Here is a 23,721-nt window from a genome sequence, read left to right on the forward strand (position 1 = left end):
TCAAGGCCTCCAATCCAGGCAATGTCCTTATGATTCTTTCCTGTGCCCCCTCAAGTTTAATCACATCCTTCCAATAATGTGGCAGCTGGATCTGCACACACATAGAGCATAACCATTATTTTGTTCAACTGAGAGTAGTTGGAGTATCATATTACAATGAAAAATATCTGTCACTATGATTTAAGAAAGGAAGCAGAAAGGTGACAGAAGGACAGACAAATTAGAAGAATGGACAGAAAAGTGGCAGATGGAATACAGCATCAGGAAGTGTATGGTCATGCACTTTGTGTGTGTGTGGCAACCGTTAGTCTCACAAGACCATGGATCTGTGCCCTCTCCAGGACGCAGGCCTGGGCAAGGTTGTATGGAAGACTGGAAGTTGCCCATGCAGCGAGTCTCCCCTCTCCACGTCACCGATGTTGTCCAAGGGAAGGGGAAGGGCAAGGGCCGATATAGCTTGGCACCAGTGTCGTCACAGGAGTTGCCAGAATGAGGTTGAAGGCCATGTTGAACTGCCTTAGGGACTCCAGCTCCGGATTTGTCCTCAGGGTTTACTCCCAAAGCCTTTCCCATAAGTGGATATGGCCGCACGGCAGCAGAGGTTTGAAATCAGAGTTTTCCCTCTCTTAGATGGTCTGCCTTTCCAGGCTGACGAGCTCCATCTACTCGAAGCACTGGTTTGAAGGCGCCAGTACCTGTCTTCGCCCCTTCTCCTATCAGTAGAAACAGTTCCGCCATGCACTTTAGAGAAATAAAAGCATGAACTTTTCTAAATGGTGAGAAAATTCAAAAATCCGAGGTGCAAAGGGACTTGGGATTCCTTATGCAAGATTCTCCAAAGGTTAATTTGCAGGTTGAGTCAGTGGTGAGGGAAGCAAATGCAATATTAACATTCATTTTGAAAGGACTAGAATATTAAAGCAAAGATGTAATCTTGAGGCTTTATAAGGCACTGGTGAGGCCTCACTTGGAGCATTCTGAATAGTTTTGCGTCCCTTATCTAAGAAGGGATGTGATGACATTGGATAGGGTTCAAAGGTGGTTCACAAAAATGATTCTGGAATTGAGGCTCATCATATGAACAGCATTTGATGATACTGGGCCTGTTACTCACTGGAATTTAGAAGAAATGCGGGGGAGGGGAAATCGCATTGAAACCTATCGAATGTTGAAAGGCCTCGACAGAGTGGATGTGTTAAGGGTGTTTCCTATGGTCAGGGTGTCAAAGGCTAGAGAATACAGCCTCAGAATAGAGGGATGTCCATTTAGAGAGGAAATAAGCAGGAAATTCCTCAGCCAGAGTGGTAAATCTGTGGAAACAAATCATTGGGTATATTTAAGGCAGAGGTTGATAGATTCTTGATTAGTCAGGGCATGAAGGGATATGGGAAGAAGGCAGGAGATTGGGGTTGAGGGGAAATGGATCAGCCATGATGAAATGGCAGTGCAGACATGATGGGCCGGATGGTTTAATTCTGCTCCTATATCTGATAGTCTTAATCATTTGTACAAACTACTTTTCAATAAACATTCTAAGTTAGTGTTTTTAAACAAATTATACTGTTTCCTGGATGGAAAGTAGCTTTTAATAAATTTATATAAACGGAAGCAGCTTTACACCGAGCAGTTAAATTATAAAGGAGTACAGTATGAAGTAATGTAGACATTATTCCCTCAACTTAGCTTAGAAATGAGCATTTCAGAACATTGTTTTCAGCTTGTCACTAAAGGGAACAAGAAAAAAAAGCAGGCAGCACTGGCATTACGAATCTCAGTTTAATTCCCAATAACATAATTTTACTTGAAGAAAGCTTTTTAAATTCATATTTAGTTTTGTTCAAATAATATAAAGCATGTTACATGACTGTCTTCACACTGAATAAAGAATTTGATAAGACATTAAAACTGTGGTCAATATTCATGCCTACAAAACTGAAGGCATTAGGGTACTAATGGTACAAAACAAAACCTGTCATAAGTCAATAGTACTTACTTATGCCCAATATTTGATGGAACTCGTGGTGTATTTGGAAATATCAATATTCATATAAGAACGCATGATGAGGCTTCAAATAATACTGAACAAACACATTCAACTGAAGTTTATTATGCGATTCTACCATCAAAAAAGTCGTTAGGAAACATACTCACATTAAGTAGCAGGTAGTAAATTAATAACTTAATAAATTCTAACTGCTTAATCGACTTGAAAATGGATAAATTATTTCAGTTAGTTAGCGATAAATAGAGCAAGCATACTTACAAATCAATTAAAAGCAAAACAACAAATTAATAAACTAATGGATGATCAGAAGCCTGTAATAAAGTACCAACGAACAAGTAGATCTGCTGATTTCCTTATGACATGGAGAGAAGCATCAGCCAATCACATCATTCCTACTGCAAAGTATAATGGAGGTAGCATCGTGCTATAGGGATAGTTTTTCAGCAGTAAAAGGGCTGGAAATCTGGCCAACATTGATGTGAGTATGAATGCTGCTAAAGACAGACCCTTGATAAAAATCTGCTAACATCTGCCAGAAAGCTTAAACTGGAGAGGAAGTTAGTCTTTCAGCAGGACAACAATTCAAAGCACACTCTCAGGGCAACCATGGAGTGGCTACAGATAAGACAGGACAGCAAGATATAGGAGCAGAACTGGGCTATTTGGGACATCAAGACTACTCCACCATTCCTTCATGGCTGATCCATTTCCCTCTCAGTTTCAATCTCTAGCCTTCTCCCCATATCCCGTCAAGCCCGATCAAGAATCTATTAACCTGTCTTAAATAAAGATCTAGATTTGGCCTCCGTAGCCACCTGTGGCAACAAATTCCACAGATTCACCATTCTGTGGCTAAAGAAATCCCTCATCTCCAGTCAAAATGGACATTTCTCTAATGTAAGGCTATGTCCTCTGGTCTTGTACTCTCCAACCAAAGGAGACATCCTCTCCACGTCCACTCTATCAAGGCCAAAGGAAATCTAACATCCAATAGGTTTCAATGAGATCTCACCTCATTTTTCAGAAGTCTAGTGAGTACGAGCCCAGAGCTATCAAACGCTCCTCATATGATCAGCTTTTCAATCCCAACACCAATCCTTTGAACCCTTTCCAATGTCAGCACATTTTTCTTAGATAAGGGTCCAAAACTACTCACAATATTCCAAGTGAAGCCTCAACATTACATCCTTGCTTTTAAATACTAGTCCTCTCAAAACGAGTGCTAACATTACATTTGTCTTCCTCACTGACTCAACCTGCAAATTAACCTCTAGGGACTCCTGCATGAGGATTCCCAAGTCACCCCAACCCACCTGTCTAACTGCTTCTCCTTTACATGCCAATCTGTAACTGTGCTACAAGTCCATCTACCTTATTCCGTATACTGCGTGCATCAACATATCACCAGTCCCGTATTCACCATCCTTTTTACATTGCAACTTGTCCTGTTGACTGCAATTTTGCCCTGCCATCAGTCTCCCCTTGCTAGCAGTCTCACCACACACTGCCTGTCTATTAACCAACAACCCCATCCTCAGCCCAATCACACCGGTTCCCATTGCCCTTCCAAATTAGTTTAAACCCTCCCAAACGGCTCTAGCAAACCTGCCGACAAGGATATTAGATCCCCTTAGGTTCAGGTCCAGGTCCATTTTTTATAGCTTGTACCTTCCTCAGAAGAGATTCCAATGATCCAGAAATCTGAACCCCTGCCCCTATACACCAGTTCCTCAGACACATATTCATCTGCCAAGTCATCCTATTCTTATCCTCTCTTATGATTGGAACAGACAACAAGTCAGAGATTACTGCCCTGGAGGGTCTGCTTTTCAGCTTTCTACCTTGTTCCCTAAAATCTCACTTCAAGACCTCTGCAACTTTCCTACCCATGTCATTGGTGCCATATGTACCAAGACTTCTGGCTGCTCACCCTCCTCCCTTTAGAATGCCGTGGACCCAATACAAGACATCCCTGACCCTGGCACCTGGCAGGCAACATACCAGCTGGGTGTCTCTAATCGTATCCACAGAAATTCATATCTATTCCTCTAACAATGGAATCTCCTATCAGTACTGCAGTCCCCTTCACCTCTCTTCTCTTCTGAGCCACTGAACCAATGAAGACAATCGATGTCCTTGAATGGCCCAGTCAGAGTCCTGACCTTAACCCGAATGAACATCTCAGGCAAGACCACAAGACTGCTGTTCACCACCACTCTCCAACTAACCTGACATAGCTTGAGCGATTTTGCATGGAGGAGTGGGCAAATCTTGCTCCATCATATTGAATACAGCTTACAGGGACTTATCCAAAAAGACAACTGGCTGTAATAGCTGTGAGAGGTGGTACAATCAAGTACTGAGCAAAGAAGGATGAATACATTTGAGCTGACATTCCAGTTTCTGATTTTTTAGTTTTTCACGCTTTACAGTTTCCCCCTTTTTTTGGACTCTACTGTGAAAAAAAGCACGAGATTGACAAATATAAATTCTCAGTTAAATTGATCAAATTCCCATGTTGTAATACTCGTTTATGTGAAAGGGTTAGGGCGAATACTTTTTTAAGGCACAGTAATAAAACTGAACACTTCAAATTTATGCTTTGCAAAAACAGAAACATAGAAAACCTACAATACAGGCCCTTTGGCCCACAAAGCTGTGCCGAACATGTCCTTACCTTAGAAATTACTAAGGGTTATCCATAGCCCTCTATTTTTCTAAGCTCCATGTACCTATCCAGGAGCATCTTAAAAGACCTCATTGCATCCACCTCCACCACCGTCGCCAGCAGCCCATTACTCAGACTCACCACTCACTTCGTTAAAAAAATCTTACCCCTGACATCTGCTCTGTACCTACTTCCAAGCACCTTACAACTATGTCCTCTCGTGCTGGCCATTACAGCCCTGGCAAAGAGCCTCTGACTATACACATGATCAATGCCTCTCCTCATCTTGTATGCCTCGATCAGGTCACCTCTCATCCTTCATCGCTCTAAAGAGAAAAGGCCAAGTTCACTCAACCAACTCTCATAAGGCATGCTCCCCAATCCAGGCAACATCCTTGTAAATCTCCTCTGCACCCTTTCTATGGTTTCCACATCCTTCCTGTAGTGAGGCAACCAGAACTGAGCACATTACTCCAAGTGGGGGTCTGACCAGGGTCCTATTATAGCTGCAACATTACCTCTCAGCTCCTAAACTCAATGCCATGACTGATGAAGACCAATGCACCATATGTTTTCTTAACCACAGAATCAACCTGCACAACAGCTTTGAATGTCCTATGGCCTCGGACCCCAAGATCCCTCTGATCCTCCACACTGCCAAGAGTCATACCATTAATACTATATTCTGCCATCATATTTGACCTACCAAAATGAACCACTTCACACTTATCTGATTTGAACTCCATCTGCCACTTCTCAGCCCAGTTTTGCATCCTATCAATGTCCCTCTGTAACCTCTAATAGACCTCCACACTATCCACAACACCCCGAACCTTTGTGTCATCAGCAAACTTACTAACCCATCCCTCTGATAAAGTTTTAAGGGAATTGGGGAGTCTCAGATTCCTGTAAATAATGGTTAAGGTTGAGCCTGTGTATTCTGGTTTGAAAATGGCTGCAGTTTGAGCAGCTGTTGTCTCCTGACCTTTCACACCTTTTGATTTCATGTTTAAATTTCAACTTTGGGTTAAGTACCGACTATGTCTGTACTGCAGTATGTTTGAATAATGTCTCACAGCTGCTTCTTTGAGTGAAAATAAGGATGATAAACTTACAAAAACTACAAGAGGATGTCTCCTAACTTTTCACACCTTTTGTTTTCGACAAAAGGTGGAGATAAGGCAGGTCATTCTTTACATTTCTTTCTTAATTTTGGTGAAGTCTTGTATCTAAATTATTAAGCTCTGCTCTATTTGAGTAGCCGGAATGTCTAAAGATCTGACTGTTCTTTTGTATGGAGATGTTAAAGGATCAATTTGTCCTGCTGACTCCTTGTCTCACTTGCAGGATGTAACAATCTATATGTAACAATCTCCTTATCCGCTGGGGATTGATTCTGAGACCCCCATGGATACCAAAAAACGCGGATGCTCAAGTCCCCTATTTAACCTGTCTCAGTACGGTGGTCTTTAGGACCCAGCGGAACCCCGGACTTTATTTAACATGCTCAGTGCGGTGGGCATTAGGACCTGGTGGTGCAGCTCTGAATCCACAATGTTTCTGTTCACAAAAATAATCACGATCACGACTGAAAATAAGGTGGAAGTAATAAAGCGATTGGAAAGAGGTAAAACGCCATCGGTCATTGGAAAAGCGTTAGGCTACAGGCGGTCAACGATCCGAACAATTTTAATGGAGCATGTGAAAGGCCCTGCCCTGATGAAAGCTACAATTATTACTAAACAACGCAGTGGTTTAATTATTGAAATACGTATGTTTATGTGTTTTATATGCATAGAAAGGTAAAATATGTACTATATACTAAGAAAAACGTTTGACTAACCGACGCTAAGTAATACCGGATGCACCTGTTCCGACTTCAAATCCGACTTAAAGATGGACTCAGGAATGGAACTCATTCATAACCCGGGGACTGCATGTACCCGTCATTTCTAGATTATTTATAATACCTAATACAATGTAAATGCTATGTAAATAGTTGTTATACTGTATTGTTTAGGGAATAATGACAAGAAAAAAAGTCTGTACATGCTCAAACAACGAGTGCTGGAGAGAGAACTTCCGGGTTTTCCCAATCCGCGGTTGGTTGAATCCACGCATAAGGAGGGCTGACTATACTTTGTTTTCTGATTACCTCTGCCTGATTTGATTAGGTGTTTTTTGTCAAGTACGTTTACCTCTGTTTTAGGTGATTAAGTGGCCTTTGTCTTGGACTATCACTGTTGATGGAATTCATGACAAAGATGGTATAAAAAACTCTTATCTCTGTCCTTAGAGAGACTTCCAAGTGTCTGTCTCTCTGAGTGCAGATGGAATGTTCTCTCTCATAGCTTGCTACTAATAAAGGTGGAAAAGAATCAACTGTGGTACTTGTTTCATTACATTGAGTTGATCACCGTGGACACCTCCACTTCCTTATCCAGGTCATTTATTTAAAAAATCACAAAGAGTAGGGGTTCCACAACAGATCTCTGAGGCACACCACTGGTCACTGAACTCCATGCAGAAAATGACCCGTCTGCAACCACTCTTTGCTTTGTGGATCGAGAAGGCAATGTCCCCTTGGATCCCATGCCTCCTTACTTTCTCAATAAGCCTTGCATGGGGTACCTTGTCAAATGCCTTGTTGAAATCCATATACACTACATCTACTGCTCTACCTTCAATGTGTTTAGTCACATCCTCAAAAAACTCAATCAGGCTCATAAGGCATGACCTGCCTTTGACAAAGCCATGCTGACTATTCCTAATCATATTATGCCTCTCCACATGTTCATAAATCCTGTCTCTCAGGATCTTCTCCAACTTACCAACCACTGAAATAAGACTCACTGATCTATAATTTTCTGGGCTATCTCTACTCCCTTTCTTGAATATGGGAACAACATCCGCAACCCTCCAATCCTCCAGAACCTCTTCCTTCCCCATTGATGATGTAAAGATCATCGCCAGAGGCTCAGCAGTCTCCTCCCTTGCTTCCCACAGTAGCCTGGGGTACATCTCGTTCGGTCCCAGTAACTTACCCAACTTGCTGCTTTTATTGGAGTATAAAAGTTGCATTGTTTGCTGTGTAACCAAAACTATGTAGTCAGCTTTGAACTTGCTATTTGCTATGCATGTATCCAATTTAGTAGGAGAATCAAATCTTAAGAATGTAGAAGACAATGGTGTGTTAATGAGAGGTAGCTAAGAGATGTAGATTAGAACATGATTAAGTTAATGGGTAGAAACAATAGTGGCGGATGTACTTGTGATACGCAACTACAGACCGATTGGATATGCTAATTCAACTAAACCAGGAGATTGCTATAAAAAATGCTATGTACAAGGATCGGTGGGCAATCAGCGACTTGCTCAATGACTGTCTCAGCTTTGATTTGCAAATAAAGTTTAACCCTTCTTGAAGAATCTTCTGTGTCTCCTGGTCGTTTGTGGGGCACGAGAAACCACGACACTTTCCAAAAGCTCCAGCATATCCTCTTCCTTAATATCTACATGCTCAAGCTTTTCAGTCCACTATAAGTCACCCCTATAATCACCAAGATCCTTTTCCGTAGTGAATACTGAAGCAAAGTATTCACTGAGTACCTCTGCTATCTCCTCCAGTTCCATACACACTTTTCCACTGTCACACTTGTTTGGTCCTATTCTCTCACATCTTATCCTCTTGCTCTTCACATACTTGTAGAACGCCTTGGGGATTTCCTTAATTCTGCCCACCAAGCCTTCTCATGGCCCCTTCTGGCTCTAATTTCTTTCTTAAGTTTCTTCCTAGTAGCCTTATAATCTTCTAGGTCTCTAGCATTACCTAGTTCTCTAAACCTTATGTAAGCTTTTCTTTTCTTCTTGACTAGATTTAGAACAGCCTTTGTACTTCAGCCTAGGTTCCTGTACCCTACCATCCTTTCCATCTCATTGGAACGTATCTATGCAGAACCCATGCAAACATCCCCTGAACATTTGCCACACTTCTTCCATACATTTCCCTGAGAACATCTGCTTCCAATTTATGCTTCAAAGTTCCTGCCTGATATTTCCCCTTACTCCAATTAAATGCTTTCCTAACTTGTCTATTCCTAGCTCTCTCCAATGCTATAGTAAAGGAGATAGAATTGTGATCACTATCTCCAAAGTGCTCTCCCACTGAGAGATCTGACGCCTTGAAAGGAGAATTAATGTTTAACCATATAACCATATAACAATCACAGCACGGAAACAGGCCATTCCGGCCCTCCTAGTCCGTGCCGAACTCTTAATCTCACCTAGTCCCACCTACCCGCACTCAGCCCATAACCCTCCACTCCTTTCCTATCCATATACCTATCCAATTTTACCTTAAATGACACAACTGAACTGGCCTCTACTACTTCTACAGGAAGCTCATTCCACACAGCTATCACTCTCTGAGTAAAGAAATACCCCCTCGTGTTTCCCTTAAACTTTTGCCCCCTAACTCTCAAATCATGTCCTCTCGTTTGAATCTCCCCTACTCTCAATGGAAACAGCCTATTCACGTCAACTCTATCTATCCCTCTCAACATTTTAAATACCTCGATCAAATCCCCCCTCAACCTTCTACGCTCCAATGAATAGAGACCTAACTTGTTCAACCTTTCTCTGTAACTTAAGTGCTGAAACCCAGGTAACATCCTAGTAAATCGTCTCTGCACTCTCTCTAATTTATTGATATCTTTCCTATAATTCGGTGACCAGAACTGTACACAATATTCCAAATTTGGCCTTACCAATGCCTTGTACAATTTTAACATTACATCCCAACTTCTGTACTCAATGCTCTGATTTATAAAGGCCAGCGTTCCAAAAGCCTTCTTCACCACCCTATCTACTTGAGACTCCACCTTCAGGGAACTATGCACTGTTATTCCTAGATCTCTCTGTTCCACTGCATTCCTCAATGCCCTACCATTTACCCTGTATGTTCTATTTGGATTATTCCTGCCAAAATGTAGAACCTCACACTTCTCAGCATTAAACTCCATCTGCCAACGTTCAGCCCATTCTTCTAACCGGCATAAATCTCCCTGCAAGCTTTGAAAACCCACCTCATTATCCACAACACCTCCTACCTTAGTATCATCAGTATACTTACTAATCCAATTTACCACCCCATCATCCAGATCATTTATGTATATTACAAACAACATTGGGCCCAAAACAGATCCCTGAGGCACCCCGCTAGTCACCAGCCTCCATCCCGATAAACAATTATCCACCACTACTCTCTGGCATCTCCCATCTAGCCACTGTTGAATCCATTTTATTACTCCAGCATTAATACCTAACGACTGAACCTTCTTAACTAACCTTCCATGTGGAACTTTGTCAAAGGCCTTGCTGAAGTCCATATAGACTACATCCACTGCCTTACCCTCATCAACATTCCTCGTAACTACTTCAAAAAATTCAATAAGGTTTGTCAAACATGACCTTCCACGCACAAATCCATGCTGGCTACTCCTAATCAGATCCTGTCTATCCAGATAATTATAAATACTATCTCTAAGAATACTTTCCATTAATTTACCCACCACTGATGTCAAACTGACAGGTCTATAATTGCCAGGCTTACTTCTAGAACCCTTTTTAAACAATGGAACCACATGAGCAATACGCCAATCCTCCGGCACAATCCCTGTTTCTAATGACATCTGAAAGATCTCCGTCAGAGCTCCTGCTATCTCTACACAAACTTCCCTCAAGGTCCTGGGGAATATCCGGTCAGGACCCGGAGATTTATCCACTTTTAAATTTCTTAAAAGCGCCAGTACTTCCACCTCTTTAATTTTCATAGGTTCCATAACTTCCTTACTTGTTTCCCACACCTTACACCATTCAATATCCTTCTCCTTAGTGAATACCGAAGAGAAGAAATCGTTCAAAATCTCTCCCATCTCCCTCGGCTCCACACATAGCTGACCACCCTGATTCTCTAAGGGACCAATTTTATCCCTCACTATCCTCTTGCTTTTAATATAACTGTTTTTAAACGTTATTTTGCCATTTCAGTCTAGGTTACTAAATTTGCCTTTTAATGGAGCTAGGAATGCAAATGACTATATTTACAATGAGAACTAGGTCAAACTCAAAGCATTACTGACCAATTCAGATCAGAAAAATCAAGCTTCAAAAACTTAAGACTTCAGATAAGTGCAACTACCCACTCATCACTGCATATAATGGCTCTTCTGTGGAGAGCGTTGTGAACCCCAAGTTTCTGGGAGAGCACATTATGGATTATCGTATTTGATCCATCAAACCACTTCCTTAGTCAAAAAAGCACATCAGCATTTCCATTTCCTAAGGAGATTGAGGTGAGCAAGGTTTCCCCAACCACCAACACCCTACTCCACACAACCATTCTAAACAATTTTTACAGGAACATTATTGAGAGTATCCTGACCACTTGCAGCACTGTCTAGTATGGGAATTGCAAGTCATCTGGCCAGAAGACCATACAAAGGAATCCAAAGACTGCTGAGAAGATCATAGGAGTCTTCCTTCCACCCAGATACTTATCAGGAGAGCTACGCACACAGGACCCTTAGCTTGTCAAGGACCCCTCCTGTCCTTCCCACAACTTCTTTGACCTCCTCCCACCCCCACCATCATCAGGCAGGAGGTACTATACTATTTAGACAGTGATCCCCAACCACCAGGCCATGGAACGGTACCGGACCGCAAAGCATGTGCTACCAGGCCGCGAGGAAACGATATGAGCCAGCTGCACCTTTCCTCATTCCCTGTCATGCTCACTGTTGAACTTGAACGCACTCGAGGTCATTATGCATGCGAAGTCATTACCCACGCGAGGTCATCAGTCGCCTAAACGCAGTGATACCCTAGCGCTAGGGATCACTGGTTGGCCTCGGGTAACCAGCTGCAAGAAGTACCGTTGCTACTGGCCTGGAGTGCAGACAGATGGGCGCCACCTCTAAACCTGTTTAGCACACCAAATGGTCGTGGGGAACCCTGTGCCAAAATATTCACAGACGACCTAATTTGGGCTCATGGTTTCATAAGGAGCAGAGCAGCTACATCACTGCAATCTACTGAAAGTCATCCCTCGAGCCAAACTTTTGTCGGCCGCTCTCCGCGGACTGTGACCGCTGCGACCTCGGTAGAGGGACCTCCGGCCCTTACCTTGTCCTCTCACTGGTGTGTTGCAATGATTTTATATGTTCATACAAGGAAAATATGCGCTGTGTGTTTAATATCCAAACATTACTTAAAATGTTATGATGCTATTGACTTATAAGTGACTTTTAATTGACTTATCACTATATTCATGCAAGGAAAATATGCGCTGTGTGTTTAATATTAAATCCGTTAGATAAACCCTTTTAGAAATGAAATTGAGTGTATTAGACACTTGTAGGTGACTTACAGTTGACTTATCACCTATATTCCAGTCATGATTAACACCCCCACCCCCCCCATCAGTCAGTCCGCAAGAATACTGTCAATATTAAAAAGGTTGGTGACCCCTGTATTAGGACAAGAACTGTTAGGACTACTGAAGTCCTGTCCAGTTCTCATCATGCATGAAGCGCCAGTAGTGTTATACTGTTTACTTTTTAAGCTTGTGTCATAAATGCACCTTAAGCTAAGTATACATGTTTGACAGTATACATATGGTTGAATGTACAGCTGAGTCAAATCTCCTTTGCCAAACCTTTGCTCCAGGAATAATCATTTGAGCTTTTCAGTGTAAATCACAGCCGAGAACACTCATCGCTAAAACCATTCTACTAAAATATTTCTACACTATTAGCAGGACCTCACGTAACCTTCTGATGGTCAGGTGACCAAAGTGGATGTAATACTCCAAGTACAGCAACTTAGAGAAGAAGCATGTTCAGTCTGTATATCAGATACCTTTATGAATGCATATGCTTCAACTGCCACTCTCTGAATATCTCCAGAGTACTTTCAAAGGTCTACAAACATTCATACCAGGAATCTTTCATTTTAGCCCCCTTTTTCAACTGTGTCCACTTAGGTAATGTCATTATCTCTACCACAATGTACTACTTTGCAAGTGTCATTGTGGTGAATGTGTATGTCCCGCCGCGTGCCGACGCAACTGTAGCGTGTGACGTCATCAGCTCCGCTGTTGCTAGGCTTCAGACACAGCACCCTGAGGCACTGGTGATAATTACAGGGGACTTCAACCATGTGACTTTGGACAAGACACTACCTGCTTTCTCCCAGTATGTGGATTGCTACACCAGGGGTAATAGGACTATTGACCTACTGTATGCAAACGTAGAGGAGGCATATAGTGCATCCCCACTGCCTTCATTGGGGAAAGCTGATCACAACCTGGTTTTGTTACAGCCCAGATATAAATCAATTGTGATGAGGCATCCCACTACCACACGCTCTTTTAGGAAGTGGACTCCTGAAGCTGAACAGGCCCTGAGAGACTGCTTCGGTACTACTAACTGGGATGTACTGCAAGGGGGGCTCTGTGGGGGCGTTGAGGAGGTCACTGAATGCACAACGGACTATATTAACTTTTGTGTGGATGCAGTTGTCCCTGTTAGAACTGTTCGCTGCTATCCCAATAATAAGCCCTGGATCACTAGTCACATCAAAGGCCTCCTAAACCAGAAGAAGAGGGCCTTTAAAGATGGTGATCGGTTGGAGCTTAAAAGAGTTCAGAAGGAACTCAGAGTACAGATAAGGGGGGCAAAGGAGCAGTATAGGAGGAAGCTAGAACAAAAGCTGCAGAAAAAAAGCATGAAAGAGGTGTGGGATGGGATGAAGATCATCACCGGATGCGGTGCAAAGCGGGGGGCGAACATAAGTGGAGATAGCGAACCAGCTGAACAACTTCTTCAACACGTTCGACAGCTCAATCTCATCCTCACCGCAGAAATCCACACCAGGCTTACTTCCCTCACAGGAAAATAGCCACTCACAGGAGACCTTGCCCACGCCCAGGATTACGGCTGCACAGGTGGAAGGTTAACTGAGGAAGATCTATACCAGCAAGGCGGCTGGACCGGATGGAGTTTCCCCACGATTACTGAGGGCCTGTGCGACTGAGCTGGGAGAACCACTACAGCGCATCTTCAACATGAGCCTGAAGCAGAGAAGAGTACCCAGACAGTGGAAAACATCCTGTATTGTCCCGGTACCGAAGAAACCACAACCAAAGGAGTTGAATGACTTCAGACCTGTTGCCTTGACGTCGCACGTGATGAAGACCATGGAGCGGCTGATAATACAGAATCTGAGGCCACAAACCAGGCACGCCCAGGATCCTCTTCAGTTTGCGTATAAGGAGAAGGTGGGAGTGGAGGATGCTATCACGTATTTGCTGCACAAATCACTCTCTCACCTAGAGGGGGTCAGTTGTGCTGTGAGGATTACATTCCTTGACTTCTCTAGTGCCTTTAACACCATCCAGCCCAAGATCTTAAGGCACAAACTAACGGAGATGGGAGTAGACTCTCACATGGTGGATTGGATAGTTGTCTACTTGACAGATAGACCTCAGTATATGCGGTTGGGAGACTGTAGGTCTGACACGGTGGTCAGCAGCACAGGGGCGCCGCAGGGAACCGTACTCTCTCCGGTCCTGTTCACCCTGTACACATCAGACTTCCAATATAACTCGGAGTCCTGCCATGTGCAGAAGTTCGCTGATGACACGGCCATAGTGGGGTGTGTCAGGAATGGACAGGAGGAGGAGTATAGGAAACTGATACAGGACTTTGTGATATGGTGCAACTCAAACTACCTGCGTCTCAATATCACCAAGACCAAGGAGATGGTGGTGGACTTTAGGAGATCTAGGCTTCATATGGAGCCAGTGATCATTAATGGAGAATGTGTGGAGCAGGTTAAGACCTACAAGTATCTGGGAGTACAGTTAGACGAGAAGCTAGACTGGACTGCCAACACAGATGCCTTGTGCAGGAAGGCACAGAGTCGACTGTACTTCCTAAGAAGGTTGGCGTCTGTAGTGAGATGCTGAAGATGTTCTATAGGTCAGTTGTGGAGAGCGCCCTCTTCTTTGTGGTGGCGTGTTGGGGAGGAAGCATTAAGAAGAGGGACGCCTCACGTCTTAATAAGCTGGTAAGGAAGGCGGGCTCTGTCGTGGGCAAAGTACTGGAGAGTTTAACATCGGTAGCTGAGCGAAGGGCGCTGAGTAGGCTACGGTCAATTATGGATAACTCTGAACATCCTCTACATAGCACCATCCAGAGACAGAGAAGCAGTTTCAGCGACAGGTTACTATCGATGCAATGCTCCTCAGACAGGATGAAGAGGTCAATACTCCCCAATGCCATTAGGCTTTACAATTCTACCGCCAGGACTTAAGAACTTTTTAAAAGCTATTATTAATGCTTTTTGAGACAGTGATTTAGATGCATATCATATTTTTTACTGAGTTAAGTATTGTATGTAATTAGTTTTGCTACAACAAGTGTATGGGACATTGGAAAAAAAGTTGAATTTCCCCATGGGGATGAATAAAGTATCTATCTATCTATCTACTTCATAATTCTCTATCAGATTTCATCAACTCACTGATATCTGCTGGCATGTTAACAATATCTTTCACAGTTCAGCTTTCTTTCAAATTCTCACTGGTTTTGTCCAATAATGGGCACTAATGCATTATGATCCCCCCCCCCCCCCCCACAAGTGGAAGTATTCCATCATCTCCGTGACGTGGAATGGTACAGTGCTTCTGGATACAGATGAGCGAAAACAGGAAATAGGAAATGGCCCTCCACAAATTTCTTTCTTCAATGAGCAATCATTCTTCTTCCCAGAGGGAGTGTTAAATTCAAAATTTATGTATGCAGCTGGGGGCGGGTAGAGTAAGGGATGAGCAATGCATCCCGAGTTCATGCAATGGTAATTGAAGATGCATCTGTCATTCAATAAAACCAATTGTAAACCGAACTTTTCTGACAGGAGCAATAACTAAACTCAGAATTTTAGTCCAAATTGTATTATTTTTAACCTAACAGCGTGCATCTTGTTCCTACGAGGAACCACTGAGTATGGCCCTCCACTGGCTGAGATCGACCATGGATGTTGTGTCCTAGCTATTTACCCTATTGGTGCAGCACTGCCTGTGGCTGATGAGACCACTGTGAGAGGGCAGTCTCTGTTGCAAAAGTTACATCTAAGTGCTCTCAGTTCTGCTAGAGATCCAGTATGGTGGTCTTTTCTATTGGCCTGTTTACCTTCTGCTGCTTTCAGATAATCTTCCTCGCCTGGTTCAAGGTATTGTTTCAGGGTGCCTCTCCATCTGATGTGGTTGGCTGCAGTTCTTTGCAGGACTCAAAAGTGATATCCAGCATCTTCATATCCTGTTTGCAGACATCCTTGTAGCACAGTTGTAGGCAGCTAACGGTTCTCTTGCCTGAAGTCAGCTCACTGTAAAGGTTGTCTTTTGGGATGTAACCATCCTGCAATAGCGGACACGGCCAAGCCAGTGCAGCCTACGTTGCCTGAACAGACAAGACTTGCACAAGAGAGAACAACAACATTGGGTGCTCTCGTCTCTCCAGCAGATGCCCAAGATGCTGGGAAAGCAAATTAAGTGGAAGGTGTTAAGCCTTCACCTGCTTAGCGTTGTTGTTCAAGTCTCACTGCTGTACCACAGCGTCCTGCTGACAAGTGATAGACACTACCATCTTTATTTTCACTGAGGATTTGTGTTCTCACAAGGAAGAGAAATAAAAAGCACAACTTGCTATTTACAAACCTCCATATACACTACCCACATATATACACTTGTTTTCCCAATTTTAAATACAAAAAGATGATTAATATAATTGTGGATTAAAGAAATCAATTCTTTACATCTAAATTCCATTCTAATCAAAATAACCTATTGCCATCATGCCTCTGATCATCAACAATAGTTACTTTTTACATAAAGTCATTACAGATACGAGCAATTCAAATCTGGAACATACAACTGTATAAAACTTTTTGAAAAGACATTTTTGGAAGATTTGCAGATTTTAACCTACCTATGCTCCTTGTGCTCCAATAACTGACAGTCTCTACAGGTCAGTTTATCACACGTTTCACAGAAAAGTTTCAGCTGCTCTTGCTTGTGGATGGGACAAAATACAGGGCGCTGGCTAGGTGCTCCCACAGCCTCTGCAATTCAAAGGAAATATTTTAAATGAACATTTTAAACTACTGAATGCAGCTCTTAACAGAACTGAACAATCCCCACCCCAACCAACTTAAAGCATTCTTTTGCAGAAAGAATGTTGTCCTAAGTGCAGGATTTATAAGAAATTTTTGTTTTCTCCACCAAATTTGAAAGCACTGAGCACAGAAAATACTGGATTCCCATGTCAAAAATCAGTAACATAAAACAAAATTTATTTCAACATCCAAGGCCAAAGTTGTCACATATTCAGACTATACACCATGTTGTAAACCCAAAAAATCCCAATACTTCAAGTAAATGATTATTTTCTTGGACATCCCGAACAATGAAGACTGATTCAATCCTATTTCAACATTTTACTTTAGCTTGAATGGGGTATAAATGTTTTACCATGAAGAAAAAACTATTTATTGGAATTCATAATTCTATATTTTAAGTTTTTAAAGCCAACAATCTAATTTAAAATCACCCTGCAACTCTTGACATTTTGGACTGCACTAAATAAGGTATCTTTTGAAAAAAAGATTTTAATTCACCACACCTCTTTTAATCCTTTATAGTTAGTCTGGGGCAGGGGACACATGAGTGAGCATTATTATTTTTAAAAGATGCAAGGTCTTATTAGCTGTAGCTATCAGACAAATTCAAAAATAGGGTTTTTGAAAAATGAGATGCACATGGGGGAAATATGCAGACTTTTCAAGTTGGCACACAGTTTTCATGCTATGTTTTACGGTGAGCTAGCAATGAAGACATGTTTAACTTGTAGATAAAAGATAACATTTTAACAGATTCACTTCGGATTTACCAGACCAAGATCCTTTGTGAGTGCTGGAACTATTGACTAGTGAAAGTCTGATTGCGGCAAGTTCCACTTCAGCTAATAAAAAGTGAGGTTTAAGCAGAATGGCCACTATGCGGGTGGGACAGAGTTGGAAGAGAACTGAGACTTTGGCTCAAAAGGCTTCAACGAGAAGAAACACAGACCAAGGTCTTGGGGGCCATTACGGATTCATCAATTCATGAGTGGGTCTGAGCCTCTGGCTCAATAGGCTACAGCAAAGAGGCAGAAAAGCTGGCAAGAACCAGACAACACAAACACGAGGAAATCTGCAGATGCTGGAAATTCAAGCAACACACATAAAATGCTGGTGAAACGCAGCAGGCCAGGCAGCATCTACAGGAAGAAGCACAGTCGACATTTCAGGCCGAGACCCTTCGTCAGGACTAACTGAACAAAAAGATAATAAGAGATTTGAAAGTAGGAGGCAAAGGGGAATTCCGAAATGATAGAAGACAAGAGCGGGAGGGGTGAAGCTAAGAGCTGGAAAAGTGATTGGCAAAAGGGATACAGAGCTGGAGAAGGGAAAGGATCATGAGGCCTAGGGAGAAAGAAGAGGAGGGGGAGCACCAGAGGGAGATGGAAAACAGGCAAAGAGTGATTGTGATGGGGGGCAGAGAGAGAGAAAAAAAGGGAAAGGGAAAATAAATAAATCAGGGATGGGGTAAGAAGGGGAGGAGGGGCATTAACGGAAGATAGAGAAATCAATGTTCATGCCATCAGGTTGGATGCTACCCAGAGGGAATAAGGTGTTGTTCCTCCAACCTGAGTGTGGCTTCATCTTGACAGTAGAGGAGGCCATGGATAGACATATCAGAATGCGAATGGGACGTGGAATTAAAATGTGTGGCCACTGGGAGATCCTGCTTTCTCTAGCGGACAGAGCGTAGGTGTTCAGCGAAATGATCTCCCAGTCTGCACCGTGTCGCACCAATATATAAAAAGCCGCACCGGGAGCACTGAACACAGTGTACCACACCAGCCGACTCATAGGGGAAGTGTCACCTCACCTGGAAGGACTGTCTGGGGCCCTGAATGGTGGTGAGGGAGGAAGTGTACAGGCAGCTGTAGCACTTATTCCACTTATAAGGATAAGCGCCAGGAGGGAGATCGATGGGAAGGGATGGGGGGGGGGGGACAAACGGACAAGGGAGTCGCATAGGGAGCAATCCCTGCGGAAAGCAGTGGGGGGGGGTGAAGATGTGCTTGGTAGTGGGATCCCATTGGAGGTGGCGGAAGTTACGGAGAAATATATGTTGGATCTGGAGGCCAGTGGGGTGGTAGGTGAGTACAAGTGGAACTCTATCCCGAATGGGGCGGCGGGCAGATGGGGTGAGAGCAGATGTGCGTGAAATGGGAGAGATGCCTTTGAGAGCAGAGTTGATGGTGGAGGAAGGGAAGCCCCTCTGTTTAAAAAAGGAAGGCACCTCCTTCATCCTGGAATGAAAAGCCTCATCCTGAGAGCAGAACCAGACAAGTTGTGTTTTTTTTTTAAATAGTTAACTAAAATATGTCAAATTACAATTAAAATAAAGAAGGGAAGCAAGGTCATGTGAGGTGGGAGCTGGTAGACCCCATTGTGGTTTCTGATTACCATATCTGCAGGAACTGTGGCTCATGGAACTCAGGCTCAAAGCTAATGACCTGGAATACGAGTTTAAGATACTGTGATCATCAGGAATGGGGAGAGTTACCTGGGCACTATTTCAGTGGGGAGTCACATCAATAAGGTTAATTACTTCAACGTCAGTCTACGGCCAGGGATAAGACTTAGAGTGAGGCAGCCAAGGCGATACAAGAGATAGTACTAAAGCCTCAGCCCAAGCTCCCACTAGATCAGAGATTGCTGCTCCATGTGAGGACAGAAAGTGGCGGATGTAGAAAGGATGAGCAGCTGAACATTGGCACTGTGGTTCAGGGAGCCAGTTAATGGGTGGGGGGGGGGGGGCAGAGGAGAAGAGAAATATAGTTGTAATTGGGGAAATATAGTTGTTATTGGGGATAATAGTCAGGAAACAGTAAGGTTCAAGTATCCCCGTGGCTGTGTTTTCTGCCTGGTGACTGGATTCAGGACATCTCATCTGACCTGCAGGGGAATTTGAAGTGGGAGGGGAAAAATCCAATTGTCATGGTCCATGTGGGGGAAAAAGGTTCTGCTGCAGGAATCTGAGCAGCTAGGGACTAAACTAAAATACAGAAACAGAGGTAATGATGCCTGGACTGCTGCCAGAGCAACAGGTGAATTTGCAGATAAGGTCAAAGAATTAAATGCACAGCTCAAAGATTGGTGTGGGAGAAGTGAGTTTGAATTTGTGGGACACTGGCACCAGTATTGGGAAAGCAGGGAGCTGTTCCAATAGGAGAGGCTCCACCTGAGCCATGCTTGGACCATGCAGGTGAAAGAGAGGATGATGTGCTCAACAGCTTGGAAAAGTACGGACAAAGTAAATGCGAAAAAGAGTGCGGGAGAGGTTGCAAAAGTCTCCAGAATAAAGAGCAAGTTTAGAAAGGGATATGAAATTAACTCCAGGCAACACGGAGAAGGCAGTGAATACAGGACTGAAGGTGTTATATCCGAATGAATACAGTATACGCAAGGAAGGCAATTTGAGGTAAAGATAAAAACTGGCATGTATGATGTTATGGATATCAAAAAAATCATGATTGAAAGACAATCACAATTGAGAGCTTAACATTTACAGGTACACATTCTATCAGAAGGACCGGCTGGGGGTGGATGGTTTTGGTAAAAAGTGAAGTTAAATTTGTAGAAAACGATACAGGATCAACAGATCAGAAAATAGAAATGAGAACCTGCAAAAGTAAAAAGACCCTGATGGGAGTTATATACATGCCTTCAACAGTAGCCAGAATGTGGGGGAATAAATTACAGTGAGAGATAGAAAATTTTAAAACAGCAATGTTTTTAAACATTGCTCAAGGGAGTTATCAAAATGTAAATACTAGGCAGGCGCTGGATCCCAAAGAAGGTATTTGTAGTCTTTAGAGCAGCTTGTGGCTGAGCACACCAGGCAAAAGGCAATTGTGGATTGGGTTCTGTGCAATGAACCAAAAATTTGATTAGGGAGCTTAAGATCAAAGTTCATAGTTCAAAGTACAATACTAATGTATACTATATACAACTATGAGGTTTGTCTCCATTCAGGGCACCACAAAGAAAGCCAACAGAATCTATTAAGAAAGGCCATCAAACACCAATGTGCACAACATCATGCAAGCATAAAAAGTACACACTGAAGTTTACAAAAGTCAGTTCATGGCCACAAGACCAGTCTTCACTGCAGCTAATCCAGGAGCTGATTAGTTGCCTCAGTTCAGTGCAGAGACAAGGAAACCTTGCCAAGCAATGAGCTAAACACTGGCCCATCCCTTGCCTCTGGTCCTGACACCCTGACCTTTTCAATCTGGCCCAGCATTTAAACTGGCCAAACATTGGCTTGTTCTTCACTCTCAGGCATGGGCCTTCAACACCTCGATTCAAGCCATACACGCCACGCCGCAACCATCCTGCACCTTCAATACTTTAGTACACACCACAAAAATGGCAGGTCAGACAGGTGGTTCAAATGCTCCAAAAGGGAAGTTACAAGCCAACAACTGCAGTGATAATTTTCAAGAAAATATTTGTTTAATAAAGCAGTTAGTAGTTTTGGTTGCTGCCAGTAAGGCATCGCTATGTTCTACCAGTACTATCTTCAATCAAAAAATAAAGGAACCCTTCAGAGACAGTGACCGTGATATGGTAGAATTCATCCTGCAGTTTGAAAGGGAGAAGCGAAAATCACATTTACTGGCAGTACACTCAAGTAAGGGTAACTACAGAAGCACGAGCGAGAAGCTGTCTAACGTCAATTCGAAGGGGACAATAGTTGGGATGACTGCACAGCAATACTGGCTGGAGTTTCTGAAAGCCATTTGTTAGTTACAGGATCAGTTCAACCCAAAGGAAAAACAGTCTAAAGGGATAAGGCAACCATAGTTGATAAGTCAAAGGGAGCATAAAAGCAAAAGAGAGGGTATACAAAATAGCAAGAATTAGTGGGGAGCTAGAGGTTTGGAAAGTTTTTAAAACTAAGAGAAGGTAACTAAAAATCAATAAGAAAAGAAAAGAAAATATGGAAGCAAGCTAGTCAATAATATTAAAAAAGAAAAACTCAAAAATTCCAGATATACAAAGTAAAAGAATGAGCGAGAGTTGCTATTACATTTCTGGAAAATGATGTTGGAGAGATACAAACGGGGAACAAAGAAATAGACAAACTGAACAAGCATTTTGCATTATTCTCCATGGAAGACACTAGCAGCATGCAAGAAATTCGAGAGCGTCAAGAGGTAGAAGTGAGTGTAGTTGCTAGTACTAAGGAGAAGATGCTTCGGTAGATGAAATATCAAAAGGTAGATAAATCATGTGGACCAGATGGACTACAGCCCGGGTTCTGAAAGAGATAGCGTTAAGATTGTGGGGGCATTAGTAGTGATCTGTCAAGACTCATTAGATTATTCCGTGTTTAGCAAGATGTTAAGAATGATGTTTCAGGGTACTTGGAGTCATATGATAAAATAGGCTAAAGTCAACATAGTTTAAGGGAAAAATCTTGCCAGATAAATCTTTTGGAATACTTTCAGGGAATACCAGTCAGGAAAGACAAAGGAGAGTTAGTGGATATTGATTTGGATTTTCAGAAGGAACTAGCATGCATAGATGAGGCCTGTACTCACTGGAGTTTTGAAGAATGGGGATGGGAGGGCAGGGGGTATCTCACTGAAATCTACTAAACAATGAAAGGACTAAATTGAATGGATGTGAAGAGGATGTTTCCAATAGCGGGAGTCTAAGACAATCACTTTAGAACATAAATGAGATTAATGAATCTGGAATTTGTTGCCACAGACAGCTGTGGAGATCAAGTCACTGTGTGTATTTTAAGTGGATGTTGAAAGGTTTTTGATTAGTAAGAGCAAAGGCTAGAGCGCCAATGTCTGTTTACATTGATAGAGGTTTCTTAAAATGAGTAGGCCTAGGTTTAAAATGAGAGAGACGAAGTGTAAAGGGCATCCATGGAGTAAATTTTTCATCCAGTACTTAATATCTGGAACATGCTGTCAAAGATGGACCTATGCAGAAACAAAGCAAGGATGTAATGTTGATGCCTTACAAGGCACTGGTCAGGCCACTTTTGTAGTTTTGTGATCAATTGTGGATTCCTTTTCTGAAAGAAAGGAGGCGCTTGCATCAGAGATGGTCCAGAGGTGGTTTATGAGAATGATCTTGGAAATTAATAAGGGCTCTGGGATTGTATTACCTGAGTTTAGAAAAATGGGGTGGGGGGGGAATTCTCATTAAAACCTATTGAATATTGAAAGCAGTGTGGAATTGGAGAAAATGATTCCAACAGAGTGAGACCCTTGGACTAGCCTCAAAATAGAAGTATGCCCTTTAGAACACAGATGAGGAGGGTTCTCCTTTATCTAGGGGTGGTGAATCTTTGAAATTCATTGCCACAGAAGGCTGCGGAGGCCAAGTTACTGGGCATATTTAAAGAGGAGGTTGATAGCTTATTGATTAGTAAAGGCGTCAATGGTTATAGGGAGAAAGCAGAAGAATGGGATTGAGATGAAAAATAAATCAGCCATGATTGGCGAAGCAGTCTTGAGTCGAGCAGTCTAATTCTGCTCGTATGCCTTGTGCTTATTGGGGAGGGCTACTGGAAAATGGGGTTGAGAGGGATAATTTATCAGCCATGATTGAATGGTGGAGGGAGCAGACTAAATGGGTTAAATTGCTTAATTCTGCTCCTATGTTTTAGGATCTTATAAAGCCAGAAGACCAAAGTGCAAAGCCATAGTTTCCAAAAGAAGGTTATTCTAACACAGGCATAGTTCTGAAGAAACATGACAGCTTTAGAGGAAATGTTATTAAATTATGAACAAACGAATAATTTGGTCAGATATGGGATTATTAAAAACCTCCATGTGACTAATTCCAA

General features: G+C 42.6%; 1 protein-coding gene across 2 annotated transcripts in view; it reads right to left on the bottom strand.

Moving 5' to 3' along the window:
- The window catches only part of trim33 (tripartite motif containing 33), a 199,205-nt gene that overhangs the window by 79,651 nt on the left and 95,833 nt on the right, over window positions 1-23,721 (bottom strand). For both annotated transcript variants that reach the window (XM_073054071.1, XM_073054072.1), the window contains exon 4: window positions 16,721-16,853. In XM_073054071.1, the coding sequence (XP_072910172.1) occupies window positions 16,721-16,853 (133 nt within the window). The remainder of the gene's footprint in view (window positions 1-16,720; window positions 16,854-23,721) is intronic.

Source organism: Hemitrygon akajei, chromosome 8 (assembly GCF_048418815.1).
Source record: "Hemitrygon akajei chromosome 8, sHemAka1.3, whole genome shotgun sequence".
Taxonomy (NCBI): Eukaryota; Metazoa; Chordata; class Chondrichthyes; order Myliobatiformes; family Dasyatidae; genus Hemitrygon; species Hemitrygon akajei.